An 18,612-nucleotide genomic window follows, 5' to 3' on the forward strand; every position below is an offset into this window, starting at 1 on the left:
TTAGTAAATACCAAGTTGTAAGCTATACACCTAAGCATGGTATTATTTAATAATTAATTTATAAAATATTTAATGAGTGATTTGACATGTAAAACTTACATTTAAATCTGCTGAAGTATGGACATAAAGATGGCAACAATAGACACCAGGGACTAATAGAGTGGGGAGCGAGGGGGCCGAGGGTTGAAAAACTATCTATTGAGTACTGTGCTCACTACCTGGGTGATGGGATCAATTGTATCCCAGACCTCAGCATCATGCAATATACCCATGTAAAAGGAACTCCACATGTACCTGTGAATCTAAAATGAAAGTTAAAATTATAAAAATAAATAAATACATCTGCTGAATTACCATTTTGTTTATTTATTTGTTTAGATAAAAATATCAATTCCTAATTTAGCTTCTTTTTTGGGCTGGGAACGGGAGTGGGAAGTAGGGGTGACAGAATCTCCCTCTGTCACCCAGGCTGGAGTGCATTGCACCATCTCTGCTCACTGCAAACTCCGATTCCCAGGTTCAAATGATTCTCCTGCCTCAGCCTCCTGAGTAGCTGGGACTACAGGCATGTATCACCACACCCCACTAATTTTTGTATGTTTAGTAGAGACAGGATTTCACCATGGTGGCCAGTCTGATATCAAACTCGTGGCGTCAAGTGATCCGCCTGCCTCAGCTTCCCAAAGTGATGGGATAACAGGAGTGAGCCACCACACCTGGCCTAATTCAGCTTTTTTTGGCTACAGAATACCTTGCTTTAAGAAAAGTGTAGGGGCCAGGCGCAGTGGCTCACGCCTGTAATTCCAGCACTTTGGGAGGCTGACGTGGGTGGATCATGAGGTCAGGAGTTCGAAACCAGCCTGACCAACATAGTGAAACCCCATCTCTACTAAAAGTACAAAAATTGGCCAGATGTGGTGGTGCACACCTGTAGTTCCAGCTACTTGTGAGGCTGAGGCAGGATAATCACTTGAACCTGGGAGGCTGAGGTTGCAGTGAGCTGAGATCACACCACTGCACTCCAGCCTGGGCGACAGAGTGAGACTCCATCTCCCAAAAAAAAAAAAAAAAAAAGAAAAAGAAAAAAGGAAAGTGTAGGACACAGGGCGGGGTGGCTCACACCTGTAATCCCAGTACGTTTGGGGCCTACTGGGGTGGTTCACTTGAGCCCAGGAGTTCCAGACCAGCCTGGGCAACATGGTGAAACCCTATGTTTAAAAAATCAAAAACAAAAATTAGCCGGGTGTGGTGGTGCAGGCCTGTAGCCCCAGCTACTTGAGAGGCTGAGGTAGGAGGATCTCTTGAGCCCAGGAGGTCAAGGATGCAGTGAACTGAGATTGCACCTCTGCATTCTAGCCTGGGCAACAGAGCTAGAGTCTGTCTCAAAAAAAAAAAAAAAAAAAGAAAGAAAGAAAGAAAAGAAAAGTGCAAGAATTAAAAAGTCATAAAAAGTCATGCCTATAAAACTGATAACTATTGTTTTAATGAAAATGATATATTTTAAACACAACTTTAAGTACAGTACAGCAATTTTAAACCTTTAAATTGTTGGCCAGGCACGGTGGCTCATGTCTATAATACTAGCATTTTGGGAGGCCGAGGCGGGCGGATCACCTGAGGTCGGGAGTTCAAGACTAGCCTGACCAACATGGACAAACCCCGTCTCTACTAAAAATACAAAATTAGCTGGGCGTGGTGGTGCATGCCCATAATCCCAGCTACTCAGGAGGCTGAGGCAGGAGAATCTCTTGAACCCGGGAGGCGGATGTTGTGGTGAGCCAAGATTGCGCCATTGCACTCCAGCCTGGGCAACAGGAGTGAAACTCCGTCTAAAAAAAAAAAAAAAAAAAGAAAAACTTTTAAATTGTGGCAACCCCTAAAAAGTAGTTGATCTCTACCTACTTTCTGCCTTCATCAGCTGATAACCTTACAAATCCTTAAAAACTCTTTGGGACCCCAATTCTCAGCATGGTTGCTTGGTCCAGTGCAGGCAGTGGCTTTATTGATGAGAATTCTGCCTGTGAAGCATTCTTTAAACTCATTAGAAATAAAATGGAAATAAAAACTAGCAGGGTTATACATTAGAAAGGAATGTGTTTTACTGATATCTATAGGTATGGGGCAGATGTCGATAGGTTCAAAGGGTAAGCAGGCATTTCAGGTACTGTATTTGCCCCTCTAGGAGGGATTACAGAATTGGAGCCTGTGGTGCTCCTGCTCTGAGGTTCTGAGCATGTCCATACTATATTTATCTTTTCCTGTTGTCTACCCTACCCTGGGAAGAGAAGCTACCAAGAGCTCTATATCCATGCATAGCAAAATAACCACATGGCAGTCAGTGCCAATGCGTCTAAACAATGCATCTGATTCTCAAGTCCCCACTCTTATTTTTATTTTGCATTTTAAGGAAAGCAGCATAATATATAAATTGGTTTTAATTTTGTTTAATAAGATTTCAATTATTGGTAGAGTACACTTTAGAGAGGCTAGCTGAATGTGTAAATGGAAGAAAATACACTGAAGAATAAAGATAAAATCACCAGGCGACATTACATATTTAAGTAAGTTGAAAATGTAACTCATTTTACCAATATTGTTATTTACACAGAACTTTAAAATCATTTACACATTATATATGATAAAGTATATATAAAATGTAAGGAAATTATTTTATTATAGAGAAAGACATTTAAAAATTTTCACCCACAATAAAAGTAGCTCTTATTTATTATTTTTTGAGATGGAGTCTTGCTCTGTTGCCCAGGCTGGAGTGCAGTGGTGCGATCTCGGCTCACTGCAACCTCTGCCTCCTAGGTTCAAATGATTCTCCTGCCTCAGCCTCCCAAGTATCTGGGATTACAGGTGCCCGCCACCAAGATTGGCTAATTTTTGTATTTTTAGTAAAGACGGGGTTTCACCATGTTGGCCAGGCTGGTCTCGAACTCCTGACCTCAAGTGATCCACCCTCCTTGGCCTCCCAAAGTTCTGGGATTAAAGGCGTGAGCCACCACACCTGGCCCAAAAGTAGCTCTTATTTTAAGTAAGTAAGTGTTCATAAACAGGCAGGCCTGTGACTTATACTGCCAAACCCAAAGTTTGGAATAATGAATCTTTGGGATGGCTCATGTGAGGCACTTCACTTACTGGTGAAGTAGGAGATAGCTACCTAATCCTCCCAGAAATTTTACATTGTAATCCTTTCTATTCCCTGCACAACAAAAAAAATAGAATAAAATTTAGAGAAATAGTGAATACTTATTGAGAGAAATCCCTACGGTCTGGAGAAAAGAGACTAGCAAAAGTACTGTAATATATGCTGCAGAACAAAATTCCAAGTTAAAGACACTCTCCCTGCAATGCTACGGGCCCCACTCTATCTTACACTCCCTTTGCTAAAATCTTCAACATGGTTAACTGGATAATATTCCCCCTGGAAACATATTTCCAACTTTATAGCAGAAGTTGATGGGAAATAAATTCACTTTGTAGAAAACTGCTTTACAAGCAAATGTGCTAGAATTATAAAGTGAAGGATATAAGCATTATTTCATTTACATGAAATAAGCAAATTTTTGCTTCCTTTTAAAAATCTGAAGGTCAGATGGTGTGTGAATAGAACATGTATGTACTTGAGTAGCATGATTCTAGGTATTGATACATGCAATAAAAGAGATCAAAGCTTGCCAAGTAATTACTAAATACTCCTTTGCATTACGCGAACATCAAAATATGTGCTACCTCAACAGCATCACTGCACTGACTGTGCATTTACTAACTTAAAATATATGTCTCGATTTCTCAGGAGCTCTTGATGAGTTCCTTGTTCCTTTATCTTTCCATTGTGCAGAACCACTATCAAATCTGCATTCTGAATTGCAGAGAGCCTGTGAGTGACCACTAGGCATGTCCTTCCCGTCCTGGCTTTATCAAGGGCATGCTGAACCACCTGGAAGAGAGAAAGACCTGTGATCACCAGTTTGAGTTAGATGTTAGTAAACTTACCTAAGTCAAATCAATTAAGGTAATCTAATAACATTCTTTGCTTTATTTGCTTGTCCCCAAAGGAATTGCCCTACTTGTAAAATAATCACCCTACTCAATAGAAATCTAGAAAGATTAACTAAAGCTTGGCATGGTGGCTCATGCCTGTAATCCCAGCACTTTGGGAGGCCAAGGCAGGCAGATCACCTGAGGTCAGGAGTTCGAGACCAGCCTGATCAACATGGAGAAATCCCATCTCTACTAAAAATACAAAATTAGCCGGGCGTGGTGGCGGGCACCTGTAATCCCAGCTATTTGGGAGGCTGAGGTAGGAGAATCACTTGAACCTGAGAGGTGGAGGTTACCATGAGCTGAGATCGCACCATTGCACTCCAGCCTAGGTGACAAGAGTGAAACTCCATTTAAAAAAAAAAGAAAGAAAGATTAACTACAGATACATTATGTAAGACTTTCAGGGGAAAAGCATTTGTGAGAATGAATAAAAATGAAATAGTTGTTTATATGTTAGTGGTTCTAAACTCACAGTCAGGAAGTAGTATTTCTAAGTAGAATTATAGTAGTATTTCTACTACAATTTCTTTGAGTAGTTCTAATACTACTCAAATTTCTACTATTATTTCTTTGAGTAGTTCTAAACTCAAACTCAGGAAGTAGTATTTCTAAGTAGTATACCTAAGTAGAATTGTCTAATTTATTTATCTAATTTTCTCTCATAGATTTGTTTTTGGTAGGATTTAGCTGTAGAACTGTCCTGTTAACATAGCATTTCAGCCAACAGTGAGGTTATGACGCTATATAAAGTGGGAGTGCAGGGTGAAAACCCATATTTGTTGAATGTATAAAATGTTCCCAAGATGGATATCTCATTTAAATTCTTTCAATAACCTCATAAAATGATAGTATTTTTATTTTTCTGATAACTGAACTGAGGTTAGACCAAGGTCATAACGCTAGTAACTGATGAAGTAAGGATTATAGCCCAGATATGTCTGATCCCAAAAGTTAGCTGTTGTTTATTTTTCATAACACACTGTTGCTTTGAGAATCAAGAATAATAATCACCTGCAAGCAGCAATCATGGGTGGATTAACTGCCTGGGCTCTTAGGTCAGATACCCTCCATTAGAATTTAGAGAAGTTACTTAATCTTTCTAAGCCTTAGTGTGCTAATCTGTAAAATGGGCATGCTAATACAAGAAGCTCATTCGTCATGTTGTTGTGAAGACTGAGATAATAGCATGTAATGCATACTCTACAAATATTAATGATTATCATTCATTTAACCAATGTTCATTTACTAAATAAGTGCCTACATGTGCAAGAAACTCCTAGGGGATAAGGACATAGCAAAATCAAACAGCTGGAGAAGCTTGCTGTGCAAGTATTTTCTCGTGTCCCTTTGCCTCCTTGTTTCCCGCTCAAACTAGGCTGTGTCTGTAGAAGGTAGAATAACTCTCAGGCTCTGACACCGCAGTATAGATTACTCTTTTACCCATACGAATTACCTTATTAGTTTGTTTGGTATCACTGGAGTAATAATAAAATTGAAAAGTTATTTTTCTTGGGCTCTTTCCTTGAATGAAAAAACATTTTGAAAATTGGTCCACTTTTGATAATGAGACAAATTTAAGTGAGAAAATCTTTCTGGAACATGAGATTCCCTCTGTCTCAACTGTCTCCCACCTCCCCACCACCTACTGACCTTTTTGTAAAGGTCCAAAGCCTTAATTGGAACTGGTGACCTTAGAACTACAATTCTTTCCAGGCCTTTGTTTTTCCAAACTTACCTTGGTTTCTTCTATGTTATTGGATTCTTATATTTGGTATTATATTCTGAGATAAAAGAAAATGATGTTACCTTCTCACTGTCATTATCGAGGGCTGAAGTGGCCTCATCCAACAATAAAATTTTGGGTTTTTGGAGAAGAGCCCTTGCAATAGCTAGTCTTTGTTTCTGGCCGCCAGAAAGCTGTGTTCCTTTCAGTCCAACTTGTGTGTTGTATTTCTATTACAGGAGCATGCAATTAAGAAAGCAAGTCTTGGTTATTTAAATTAGCCTGGCAACTGTGGGCGAGAACCATCTAAATATTTCAAATTTTGCTACTCTTGAAATTTGTGTCCCAACAAATGTTGAAATCTATTCTTGGACTTTGTTGCAAATAAATGCTAAAGCCACAGTAAACACTACCATCTCATTTACATATCCAATCTGATCACACAGCAGACCTCTGCCATTATGCTTCCACAAAGAAATGTTTCAAATTAAAGCATAAGAAAAAAATTATCGGCAAGAAACAAGTTCGTAGTAAACACAAATCCTTTTCCATTACGTTATACTACCTACTATTTTCAGGTTAAAATGATTCGCAGTAGTAAAAACAACAAGGAAATTATGAGGTTTCTTCACTTTGGCTCTTGCTAAGCCTCTATGGGCACATCCTTACAGATGCTGGGATAGGAGTCTCAGTGGTACATGCATCTTCCTGGAAATAAGTTAGGCTGGCATTTTTTTTTTGAGACAGAGTCTCGCTCTGTTACCCAGTCTAGAGTGCAGTGGCACAATCTCGGCTCACTGCAACCTCCGTCTCCTGGGTTCAAGCAATTCTCTGCCTCAGCCTCCCAAGTAGCTGGGATTACAGGTGCCCACCACCATGCCTGACTAATTTTTGTATTTTTAGTAGAGATGGGGTTTCACCATGTTGGTCAGGCTGGTCTTGAATTCCTGACCTCGTGATCCACCCTCCTCGGCCTCCCAAAGTGTTGGGATTACAGGCATGAGCCACCGTGCCTGGCCAGGTTGGCATCTTGAAACAGTCTATGCACCTTTTCAGGCCACTAAGTAGTAATGGTGACATTTAGCACTTCGCAGTGTTTTCATAATTCCTCTACTTACTAATAACCCAATTTCTCCAGCGTTTCCCTTCATGGAAGGGTAAAGAAAATTTCACCCAAATCTTGAAGCCATCGTGGTCCTCTGAATCACAACTGGTCAGTACAGTTGGGGTAAGCAGGTTCTTGCCTGCTTTTTAGATTGCCCCATTGACTTTGCTTCCTTTCAAGGCTTCACATTGCTTTCTAGTGGCCTTTGGCACTTTTGTAAGAAACGTAAGCCCTTGGTACCTAGACAAGAATGTGTAGATGGATCAGCTCCATTGAGAAAGCTGGTCCAAGGGTATAGCCGGAAAGATTAATCCTGTAGCAGCATTTCACACGCAGCTTGTGATTCCTAGCTGTTCATTTTGTGTTGGTAACCTAGAGAAGCTTGAGGGAATTGCCTTTCTCTCCACATCTGACTGCCTTCAGGAAGTGCATTTTGGACAGAGTTGGTGTCGCAAACCTGTGGTATAACCTTATAACAAAATGTGTCTACGTCATCTCAAAGCTTACTTTTCAGTTTAACATGCTTAGGTGCATGCTTTGTAGCAAACGACGGGTGTCTGAATTACTAAAGCCTAGTAAAAATATCTTCTCTGAAGTGAATGCTCTACAAAGAACACAGACTTTCGCTGTTTTCTCTGTCATTTATCTGGGACTACTAGCAGGCCTTGGGCCCCTTCCTCCTAAAATGCATTTTGTTAAATTTGGAACCATAGATAAAACTGTGTCTGCCATTCATTTCCAAACACTACAAAGTTTGTATTTAAATGAGGGGATTCAATCTTAAACTAAAAATCGGGAAGGGAGGTAGGAATGATAATGAGCTTGTAGCCCTTTCTGCCAGCCTAGCTTGAATTGTACATGAATTCTTCTGGGGCAGCTGAAGAACATACAAAACTACTTTAGGAATCACTTTGCAGTTTTTGGCCTTCTCTGGATTGTAGGAGTGTGTAAGTTTAAAGAACATATTGGATGAAAACTAAATTCAGATGTTTTGCCCACTGTTAAGCATATTTAGTTTGTTATTTATTTTACGGAGTCTCGCTCTGTAGCCCAGGCTGGAGTGCAGTGACGCGATCTCGGCTCACTGCAAGCTCCGCCTCCCGGGTTCACGCCATTCTCCTGCCTCAGCCTCCTAGTAGCTGGGACTACAGGTGCCCGCCAGCACGCCTGGCTAATTTTTTGTGTTTTCAGTAGAGACGGGGTTTCACCATGTTAGCCAGGATGGTTTTATTTGTTTTTTAACAAAGAACCATAGAATTTCTCTTTAGCTGAAAATCTGAATCCATTTTCTGGCAATCACTGGGATGGTGAGTGCCCTGAAATCACCTCTTTTATGAGAAACTCAAGGGGTAATGGCTCCTTAATATGAACCTGGAGGTAAAATTCAGTTGTGTCCTAGAGGTAACACCAGAGTTTAATCCTAAAGCAACTGCATTCTGGAGAATCCCTGCAGGCACTGGGTTGGATTTTCAGGGTGGTTCCAGTGGTCAAAGTCCTACTTAAGGATGTGGCTTGACTGAGAGCTGCCACTGGGTGATATTGTGAAGATTAGGAGAGAACTACACCTAATGTGTGTCTCAGAGGATCCTTGAGGTCAAGGCGGTGTTGCTTCCACTTCTGTCCTATGCCCCAGGCCTGTATTTCCAAATGCCTGTGGGATATTTCTATGAGATATGTGGTAGATGCAGTACATTACACTCAGCATGTTCTAAATTGACTCCTTGCTCTGCACTCTTCTGGTTTGAGCTGTTACACAGATCCACACTCCCTTACCGAAACCCTTGGAGTTGTATGTATTTAAGAATTCTGATTTTTTTTCAACCTTAGAAGAAAAAATTCTATGTATTATACATATATGATATATTATCTATATTTAATAGATAATATATTATTTAACACCCCCAGAAGGATCTGGGGAAGCAACTGGTAATCAAATACATGAATTTTGTACAGATGTATTTGATTATTTATTCTTAGTGGGATAAATATAATAAAGGACTATATTATATCCTCACATCATTTTGCCACCAAATGAATTTTCATCAAATATACACAATTTGTGTGTGGCGTGTGTGTGTGTGTATGTGTATGTGTGTGTGTGTGTGTGTGTAGGGGGAAGCCTTTGGACTCTCATCACTGCTCCATGTTTTATTCCATGAGGCTGCTTAGTGTATTGTACATTTCCTTGCTCACTTTCCAGAAAGAATCTTGAGCCAAGTCCTGTTGATTCCACTTTTAAAATATCTTTTGAATCAATTTTCTTGTTTTAGTTCACTTTATAATTGTTATTGTAGGCCTTCAAAACCTATTCCTGGAAATAGCTCTGAACTGATCTCTCAGGCTGCCTGTGTCTTTGTCACTCTCTACCGTCATTTACATTGCTGCTACATGAGTAATTCCAATATCCAATTCCCAACATGTTCCCTATTTAAAAATCTTCAATGACTCCTTAGTAACTACCAAAGTTAAACATTTCTTTCCTTGTGATTTAAGTGCCCACTTTTTACCTTTACATGCTTATCAAATACCATAGCTTTATATACTCTATTCTTCGTCAATTGTCTTACAGTTCCATGAAAACATTGTCATAGTTTCTGTCTCCATGTTTTTGCTCAGGCTATGCCCATTGCCTCATTATAGAGAATGCCCTTTTAAAGCCTTGACTACTGAAATTCTACTTGATCAATACTCAGATCACCTCTTAATTCTCCGAAGGTCTCCTCTGAACCCCCAGCCAGAGGTGATTCTACTCCCCTCCAGGCTCAGATAGAAGTTTGTTTACCTTCTGTGCACTAGAATTATTTGTATGTGTTGATCTGTGTTCATCTTAACTATTGGGCTTCATATTCCTAAAAGTAGGACTATATTTTATTTGTCCTATCTTCCCTAAATAAAAGCCCAGTGGTATGCAAAGAAGTGCTCAGTAGCTGTGTGTTGAGTGACTAAATGCATGGATGTTGGCATAGAGAAATGAAGACATGGGGCTGGACGCAGTGTCTTTGGGAGGCCGAGGCAGGTGGATCACTTGAAGCCGGGAGTTTGAGACTAGCCTGGGCAACATGGTGAAACCCCACCTTTGCAAAAAGAAAAAAAAAAAAAAAAAATTAGGCAGGCATGGTGGCAGGTGCCTATGGTTGCAGCTCCTGGGGAGAGTGAAGTGGGAGGAACACTTGAGCCCAGGAGGTCAAGGCTGCAGTGAGCTGAGATCCTGCCACTGTATTTCAGCCTAGGTGACAGAGCAAGACCCTGTGAAGAAAGAAAGAAAGAAAGAGAGAGAGAGATTGGAAGGGGGGGAAGGAAGGAAGGAAAGAAGGAAGGAAGGAAGGAGAGAGGGAAGAAAGGAGAGAGAGAGGGAGGGAGGGAGGAAGGAAGGGAGGGAGGAAAAGAAAGGGAAAGAGAGAAAGGAAGAAAAGAAAGACAAGAAAGCAAGCAAGCAAGAAAGAAAGAGAGAGAAAGAAAGGGAGAGAGAAAGGAAGGAAGACAGGGAATGTAAATTTTGAGGGAGCAGGACATGGCAGATTGGTCAATCCACAAAGTTTGTAGTAAAAGTAAAAGAACTCCTCAGAAAGCAAAGTGTGACACAATTCAATTTGCTAAATAATTCTTGGAGAGAATTAAAATGAATAATACATTAATGTGTCTTATGTGAAGCCGACTTTCTTCCTATGCCTGTTTTACATATGGGTATATATTTTATGCTTACTGCATGTTACTGGAAGAGCTGAACTTCAGACTTTTGCTTCACCATTTTCACACTGCCACTGTGGCCATATATTTGGAGGCAATGCTGGGCTCCACGTATTTGCTCGAGAAAATTCATTCCCTTTTTTTTTTTTTTTTGAGATGGAGTCTCAGCTTGTTGCCCAGGCTGGAGTGCAATGGCATGATCTTGGCTCACTGCAACCTCCACCTCCCAGGTTCAAGGGATTCTCCTGCCTCAGCCTCCCAAGTAGCTGGGAATACAGGCGTGTGCCACCATGCCCAGCTAATTTTTGTATTATTAGTAGAGACAGGGTTTCACCATGTTGGCCAGGCTGGTCTCAAACTCCTGACCTTAGGTAATCCACCCTCCTTGGCCTCCCAAAAGTGCTGGGATTACAGGTGTGAGCCATCACACCCAGTCTAAAAAATTAATTCTATCTGAAGTACAACAAATTACAAGATTCATGTTCACTTTTCTTCCCTAAAAACCTAGGTGTGAGCTGTAACATGTTTCTAACTGTCACTCTGAGTACACCAGTGCCATTATCTACAGTTGTGGTGGTTGCTTTGGACTGCCCTTCTGAAGGGAGGAGCAAGGGCACCTTTGTTCCCATCTCTGAAACCCTAGGACCACCATGGTTACGAACCCTCTCCCTCCCTTCAGGATAGCACAAAGAATCCAGGTTCAAATGCTGAGTTTCCATACAACTTTAAGAAAGTTATTGAACTTCTTTATCTGTAAAATGTGATAGTTACAGCATCCTTGCTGTACTATGGTGGAAATTTAGCTTAGTTCTTGGTTCCCAGAAGGGCTGGGGAATTCGTGGCTGGTTTCCTCTCTTCCTTTTTCCCAGCCAACTGAGCATAAGAGGGTAGCCTTATTCTACCCAGGGTACTAGACGAAGGCATTTAGTAATATGCAGCTTTTCTAGGAATTATCTGATTTTTTTTTTTTAAACGATTTTATTTTGGTATCAGGTTTCCTTATGGTTCTACATGTTTTTGGGGGAACAATGACATGAAGATAAAGTTAAAATTTAAAACACTGAAAAATAAGCTACTCTTTTAAAAAAAATGTTAAAGGAAATAAATCTTAGTTTTCAAAGTCTGTTGTACAAAGCACAATGGATCTTTGCAGCATGTAGTTTTGAGTAAATGTGAGAAATGGTACAATAAAAAGAATAGAAGATAATAAACAATTTAAGAATAAAAGTTAGGCCACGTGTGGTGGCTTATGCCTGCAATTCCAGAACTTTGGGAGACCAAGGTGGGTGAAATTGCTTGAGCCCAGGAGCTTGAGTCCAGCCTAAGCAACGTGATGAAACCCCATCTCTACAAAAAATACAAAAATTAGCTAGGCATGGTGGCATGTGCCTGTGATCCCACCTATTCGGGTGACTCAGGTGAGCCTGGGAGGTCGAGGCTGCAGTGAACCAAGAACACACCACTGCACTCCAGCCTGGGTGACAGAGTGAGACCTTGTCTCAAAGGAAAAAGAATAAAAGTTAAATGGTACAAATATCAATTGGGCAGCATTTCACAATACATAAAACAAACTATCGAGATTATGCAGATAACAATCTGACCACAAATTAACAATGCAGTGAGTGTCATGGTTAAAAAGGAAGTTGCTATTAAAAGACATTCACAGTGTCACTATATTTATAAAAAAATGTGAATCCTTCCTATATCTTTAGTACTGCAAACTCTTACCAGAGTAAGGGAAATCCTGTTTCTACATGTAGGCACTATGTAGTATGGCGAAGAGCTGGTGAGGGAAGGAGTATAAAAGTTAGAGAGTATGATGACTATTGGCCTTCACCAAAGAACAGTGCTCTAGATTATTAGTTGTTTGATATATTGGTTGTTAAACTTAACTATCTCCCTTTAAAGTGAGATAGAAACTTAGTTTATAAAAATCACAAGTACAAATTTGCCCCTACATGAAAATATCTCTATTTTTATTTCATTTTATTTATTTTGTGTGTGTGTGTATATGTGTTGCAAACACTCAGATATTATAAACACTTAAAGTTACAATTATCCCTCTCTGTGCACTGTTTTTGGATTTGTATCAGTGCTTGCACTACCAAAGGCTTCTCTACAGTTAGCCAAGATTTTTGACTTTTCTGAGATTTTGTGCCAATTGTCACAGCCAATACAGACATCAGGGTGATAAAAATGGCAGGCAAGGATCTTACACTCTAGTGGGGAAGGAAAACACTAAGCAAATAACTAAGTGCTCAGGGTAATTTTCAGACTGTGATACACGCCCTGAAGACAAAGTGATAGGGGATGGGACTGGTGGGGACTTTTAAAAATAGGATGTTTAGGGAAAGCCTCTGCAGAGGTAACATTTGAAAGGGCTTGAAAGTTAAGGTGCTACTTGCCGGGCGCGATGGCTCACGCCTGTAATCCCAGCACTTTGGGAGGCCAAGGCGGTGGATCACCTGAGGTCAGGAGTTTGAGACCACCCTGTCCAACATGGAGAAACCCCCTCTCTACTAAAAATACAAAAAATTAGCAGGGTGTGGTGGCACATGCCTGTAATCCCAGCTACTTGGGAGGCTGAGGCAGGAGAATTGCTTGAACACGGGAGGTGGAGCTGAGTGAGCCGAGATTGCACCATGGAACTCTAACCTGGGCAACAAGAGTGAAACTCTGTCAAAAAAAAAGAAAGTTAAGGCGCTACTATGCCAAAAGCCAACCTAAGGGAGGTCTAGGCTGGAGAAACAGCAAACGCAAATGTCCTAAGGTGGGGAGCAAGTTGGCACGTTCATGAGACAGGAGAGACCAGCTCAGCTGCAGCAAAGTGACTGTGTGGTGAGGTTGTTGCTGGGGAAACAGCAGGGCCAGATTACAGAGGCTTCAGCAGCCCCTCCCCATGGGGTGTCTGGGCTTTATTCTAAGTGCACAGGGGAGCCGTGAGGCAGTTGTAAGCAGGGGAGGGATAGGATCTAATTTGTTTTTAAAAGATCCCTCTGATTGCTGTGAGGAAGAAAAATGATAAAGGAGCAAGACTGGAAGGCAGATGAAGAGGCTACTGCAGTGAGGGGGAGGTCATAGTGTGGACCAGCTACAGCGTAGATGGATGGAAGGCAAATAATGAAATGTGAAAGTTAATCCAGTGAATATTAATACATTTTGGTCTTAGGAAAATAGTCACACGAAAATCTCAGACTTGGTTTTTCACATCTGACTTCACGTTTTACATCTAACTTTAGATTCTGGCAATAAATACATTGTATAATCCAAGGAATACATAAAAACAACTGCATAGGCCCAGTAGCTACTTAGGCTTACTTGGCAGCTTTGTAATTCAAGATTTCAGAAATTTTCTTACCTCAGGGAGACTTTCAATAAAAGAATGGATATTTGCTGCATTTGCTGCTTCTTTGATCTCATCTAATGGCACCACACGGCTGTTGTCACCATAGGCGATGTTCTCAGCGATGCTGCAGTTGAAGAGCACAGGCTCTTGAGAAACGATTGCTATTTGGGAACGGAGCCACTGTACATTCAATTCTTTTGCATCCACACCATCAAACAGCTGCCAAGAGCAGATTAGAGAATGGTGTGTTAAGATCACACAACTGTATCATGTTACAGTTCACTGTATTCAAACACACACAAATCATAACAAGAAGGATAGGAATTCAAGCTATTTCAAAGTATAAAGTTACCCAAGGAAGGCTCATAAATCATATGTTGTATAGAAGCAAACAGCATGTAACTCACTACTGCCCCCTCCACTGTAACAGGACCTGACTTTCTGAAAGCCCAGTGAAAAGTAGGTGGAGTACTCCACGTGTAAAGCTGTGTCATCTTGCACACAGCTGTGTTTATTCACATAAATAGATAACAACACTCTAACAACACCATCTCGTATTTGATGAGCATGCTCACTATGTGAGGGGGACTCTTCCAGTACCAGGGAAATAGTGGTCAATAAGAAAAAGCTCTTTCCCTTTTGTAGCTTATATATATATATATATTTTTAAATTTTATTATTATTATACTTTAAGTTTTAGGGTACATGTGCACAATGTGCAGGTTTGTTACATATGTATACATGTGCCATGTTGGTGTGCTGCACCCATTAACTTGTCATTCAACATTCGGTATATCTCCTAATGCTATCTCTCCCCCCTCCCCCAATGGATGTAGCTTATATTTTAGCAGAGAGGCATGCAATAAATACATGAACAAATAACTCAATAAACTCAAGAGAGGAAAGTACCCTGAAGACAGGGTAACAGGGTAGAGCGACTGAGGCAGTGGGGAGGGTATGGAGAGGCATGAGAAGGGGGTTGTACAAGAAGGCCTTAAGGAAAGGACGTCCAGACTAAGACATGAACAGTGAGAAGGAGCCTGCAAAGGGGACATTCTGGGCAGGGCAATAGCAAAAGAAAGGTTCATAGGTGTGTTTGAAGAACATGAGGAGACTGGGAGGCTGAGGTGGGCAGATCACTTGAGGCTGGGAGTTCAAGACCACCCTGGTTAACATGGTGAAACCCCGTTTCTACAAAAAATACAAAAATTAACTGGACATGGTGGCACACCCCTGTAATCTCAGCTACTACTTGGGAGGCTGAGGCATGAGAATCCCATGAACCCTAGAGGTGGGGGTTGCAGTGAGCCGAGATCGCGCCACTGTACTCCAGCATGGGCCACAGAGCGAGACTCTGTCTCAAAAAAACAAAACAAAACAAAACAAAAAACGCACAAAAGCCCCCCAAAAACCAGAAAAAGCACAGTGCATGATGACATGGGGAGTGATATGAGAGCAGCTTGGAGTGGGAGGCAGGAGCTGGGGCATGAAGGACCTGATTGATGGCATAGACTCTGGTATATTCTAACTGTGGAAGGTTTAGAAGAGGGAGTGTGCTATGCTATGTGCGAATAGATGAGTGTCTCCTAGTTCAAGGGAGCCCTTTAGGACTCCATTGAGTCCCTAAACTCTGTATTGCAAACACTCATTGAGAATCTGTAAGGGCGAAAAGACTGTATGTTGCAGGAGAATGAGGACTAACGTGGCAGTCTGAGTTTCAGGAACTTTTTTGTAGGGGCAGGAGGCAGGACAGGAAGCTTTGTGTGGGTGTGCTGATGTGGTGGTGGGTGGTGGGGGGAGGACAAGGTAATGGAAAAACCACAATATAAGGTATAGTAAGACAAGTGCCAGGTAAGAAAAACAATCCTTAGGTTCGAAGGATGGAGAGATTACATTATTTTAGATATTAGAGGCATGACTTCATGGAGCTGCTTCCAATAAGCCTTAACCATGCATAAGGTTTTGACAGTTGGGAGGTGGGATGAGTGGTGGGAAAGCAGAAGCCTGAACTAAGGAGGTGGAGGACAGTGTTCTCTCTGTCTTAAACCAGAACAGAATACGGAGCCACGATGTGAACATTAGACCAGACCTCCAGCACCCACATTCTAAAGTAATTCCATGGCTGAGATCAACATTTCTGCTGCCAGAATGGTTGAAGAATCTTTGGACCTTTGTGCTTCACTTCAAAGCCCTAACCACCATTTTTGTGATGGTTTGCTTGTCCTCTTAGTTAAGGGTTGACACAGAGATTTTTTTTCTTTTTAACTTCTGCATTGTTTGCCCCACCCAAACCAGTGGGGATGCTTAAGCCCTAGTGAATGTTTAAGAATAGGACTGCTAACCCCCAGATTAGGTGTGTTTCAATTCAGTCTTACCACTTGTCCTTGCACGGGGTCATAAAATCTCTGCAGAAGTTGAACAGAAGTGCTTTTCCCACAGCCGCTGCTCCCCACAAATGCTACTGTCTTTCCTCGCTCAATACTGAGGGATAAGCCGCGGAGGATGAAAACATCTGGGCGACATGGATAGAAGAAAGAGACTTCTCGAAACTCTAAATTCCCTTCACATGTGTCCTGTGAAAGGAAGTTGACAGAGTTGAGAAGAATGACTTGGGAAGGTTGTAACACACTGTAGCATACTGGCTAAGTTCATTTTGAAAATTGTGCATGTTTCCATAGCCCTTTTAATTTTAAACATGTATGCATCTCTGTAGAGCTGTTGACTGAAAGCGGGTTTCTGTCACTTTTGTTTATATTTTTTTGTGTCTGTGTTTCTTGTTATCTTCACTACTGACTTCACCGACTTTCTAAAAACCACTTGCTTCCTTCAACTTTGCTGCACAGACAGTTCCATTCTGCCGTTAGTTGTTTGACCAGCTTATCTGAGTAATACATTTTTCTTTTTAATTTGGTTTGTGCTTTACAAGCCTTTATTGCTTAATTCAGAAGAGCTAGAGTTCTCATAAACTATATGTATAAGGGTTATTTCTCTAAATTGGGCCATGTTTTATAGTGAAGGTACAGTATGTTTTGAATTCTGATTTATCTTTCTTATTTTATTTTATTTTATTTGAGACAGGGTCTAGCTCTGTCACCCAGGCTGGAAGGCAGTGGTGCGATCTCGGCTCACTGCAACCTCCACTTCCCAGGCTCAAGCCATCCTCCCAGCTCAGCCTCCTGAGTAGCTGGGACCACCAGCGTGTGCCACTACACCCAGCCAATTTTTGTATTTTTAGTAGAGATGGGGTTTCACTATGTTGCCCAGGCTGGTTCCAAACTCCTGGACTCAAGCAATCCGCCCACCTCGGCCTCCCAAAGTGCTGGGATTACAGGCGTGAGCCACCACACCCGACCCTATCTTTATTTTCAATTGACCATTATTTGGCAATGACAGTTGCCTAAACGTTTAGTTTTCTCTCTGTGCATCAATCGCTTTACTGGTTAATGATTTCTAAACCAATACTCATCTACACCAGGATGTTTAAAAAAGACTTTCCAGAACTATCACTAAATGATTAACTTTCCCTTTACATATTTGGTTCATAAGATTTTAAGTTCTTTTGATCTTTGTGTTCGTCTCAATTGCATTTTAAGTCTTATTAATTTTTGTTGTTAGAGTAAACAACTAAGGAGTAGTGGATTTGTGTGTGTGTGTGCATGTGTGTGTGGTGGTAGTGATGGCTGGATTTTAAAACACATCTTTACAGTCGGGTTTACTAGTCATATTCAACCCATTCTGAGCCCATCATATTATAGGTAAGAAGCAAGGGCAGGTAGGGGTGAGGAGTAAACAAAAAAAATTTGATGATATTATTTTCTTGTTAAAAGAATTTGATGTTAAGATGTGGTTAAGAGATCTAGAAATAGAAAAAAAATCTGGAAGGATATTTGCCAAAATTTAAGAGTAGTGTAGCAGTAGTTTATTTTAGCGTAGTCAGTATTTTCCATTTGCCCCCTACAACCTACGAATATTATTTGTATAAAAAATTTGTTTTTGTTTTATTTTTAAAAATTTTTTTTGTGTACTTCCCTCTCTGCATTTGTATAAAAAAGGTTTTAAAAAACCAGAATACTGCAGAAACATGAAGAATTCAATTATTTTTATGTATGCTCTTGTATGTATTTTGTATAATAGCTCATAGAGGTATTCTAGAAAACTTCTAAATTTAATACATTTAAAATTTATTCTTACTATTTTTAATTCTATTTAATATGAAAAACTCCAAACGTATAAAAATAGAGAGAAAAATATAATAAATGGCCCACATACATATCACCCAGCTTGAATTTCGATATTTGCCAATTTTGTTTGACCAGATTTTAATTTTTTTTTTTTTTTGAGAAGGAGTCTCGCTCTGTCACCCAGGCTGGAGTACAGTGGTGGGATCTCGGCTCACTGCAACCTCCGCCTCCCAGGTTCAGGCGATTCTCCTGCCTCAGCCTCCCAAGTAGCTGGGACGATAGGCACTTGCCACCACACCCTAATTTTTTTATTTTTAGTAGAGATGGGGCTTTGCCATGTTAACCAGGCTGAACTTGAACTCCTGACCTTAGGTGATCCACCCGCCTCAGCCTCCCAAAGTCCTGGGATTACAGGTGTAAGCCACCACACCCTGCCCAGATTTTAATTTTTAAAAGCATAGAGTGATATTCAGAAACATTTACATACTAAATAAAATAAGGATTAAATTCATTAATT

General features: G+C 40.8%; 2 protein-coding genes across 3 annotated transcripts in view; one reads left to right on the forward strand and one right to left on the reverse strand.

Annotated features, from left to right (window-relative positions):
• The window catches only part of SP8 (Sp8 transcription factor), a 203,312-nt gene that overhangs the window by 27,587 nt on the left and 157,113 nt on the right, over window positions 1–18,612 (forward strand). Inside the window, exon 4 of one of the 2 annotated variants that reach the window (XR_008527007.1) lies at window positions 16,354–16,966. The exons of the other annotated variant lie outside the window; for it this stretch is intronic. The gene's annotated coding sequence lies outside the window, so the exon portion shown is untranslated. Of the gene's footprint in view, window positions 1–16,353; window positions 16,967–18,612 lie in introns of those variants that run through there. 2 annotated transcript variants of the gene reach the window in all.
• The window catches only part of ABCB5 (ATP binding cassette subfamily B member 5), a 145,530-nt gene continuing 129,288 nt past the window's right edge, over window positions 2,371–18,612 (reverse strand). The window contains exons 25-28 of the mRNA XM_002818171.3: window positions 16,290–16,487; window positions 13,927–14,133; window positions 5,860–6,006; window positions 2,371–3,946 (exon numbers count right to left, since the gene is read on the reverse strand). Of these exons, the coding sequence (XP_002818217.3) occupies window positions 3,749–3,946; window positions 5,860–6,006; window positions 13,927–14,133; window positions 16,290–16,487 (750 nt within the window). The 3' untranslated portion in view covers window positions 2,371–3,748. The remainder of the gene's footprint in view (window positions 3,947–5,859; window positions 6,007–13,926; window positions 14,134–16,289; window positions 16,488–18,612) is intronic.

The sequence above is a fragment of the Pongo abelii genome, chromosome 6 (assembly GCF_028885655.2).
Source record: "Pongo abelii isolate AG06213 chromosome 6, NHGRI_mPonAbe1-v2.0_pri, whole genome shotgun sequence".
NCBI lineage: Eukaryota > Metazoa > Chordata > Mammalia > Primates > Hominidae > Pongo > Pongo abelii.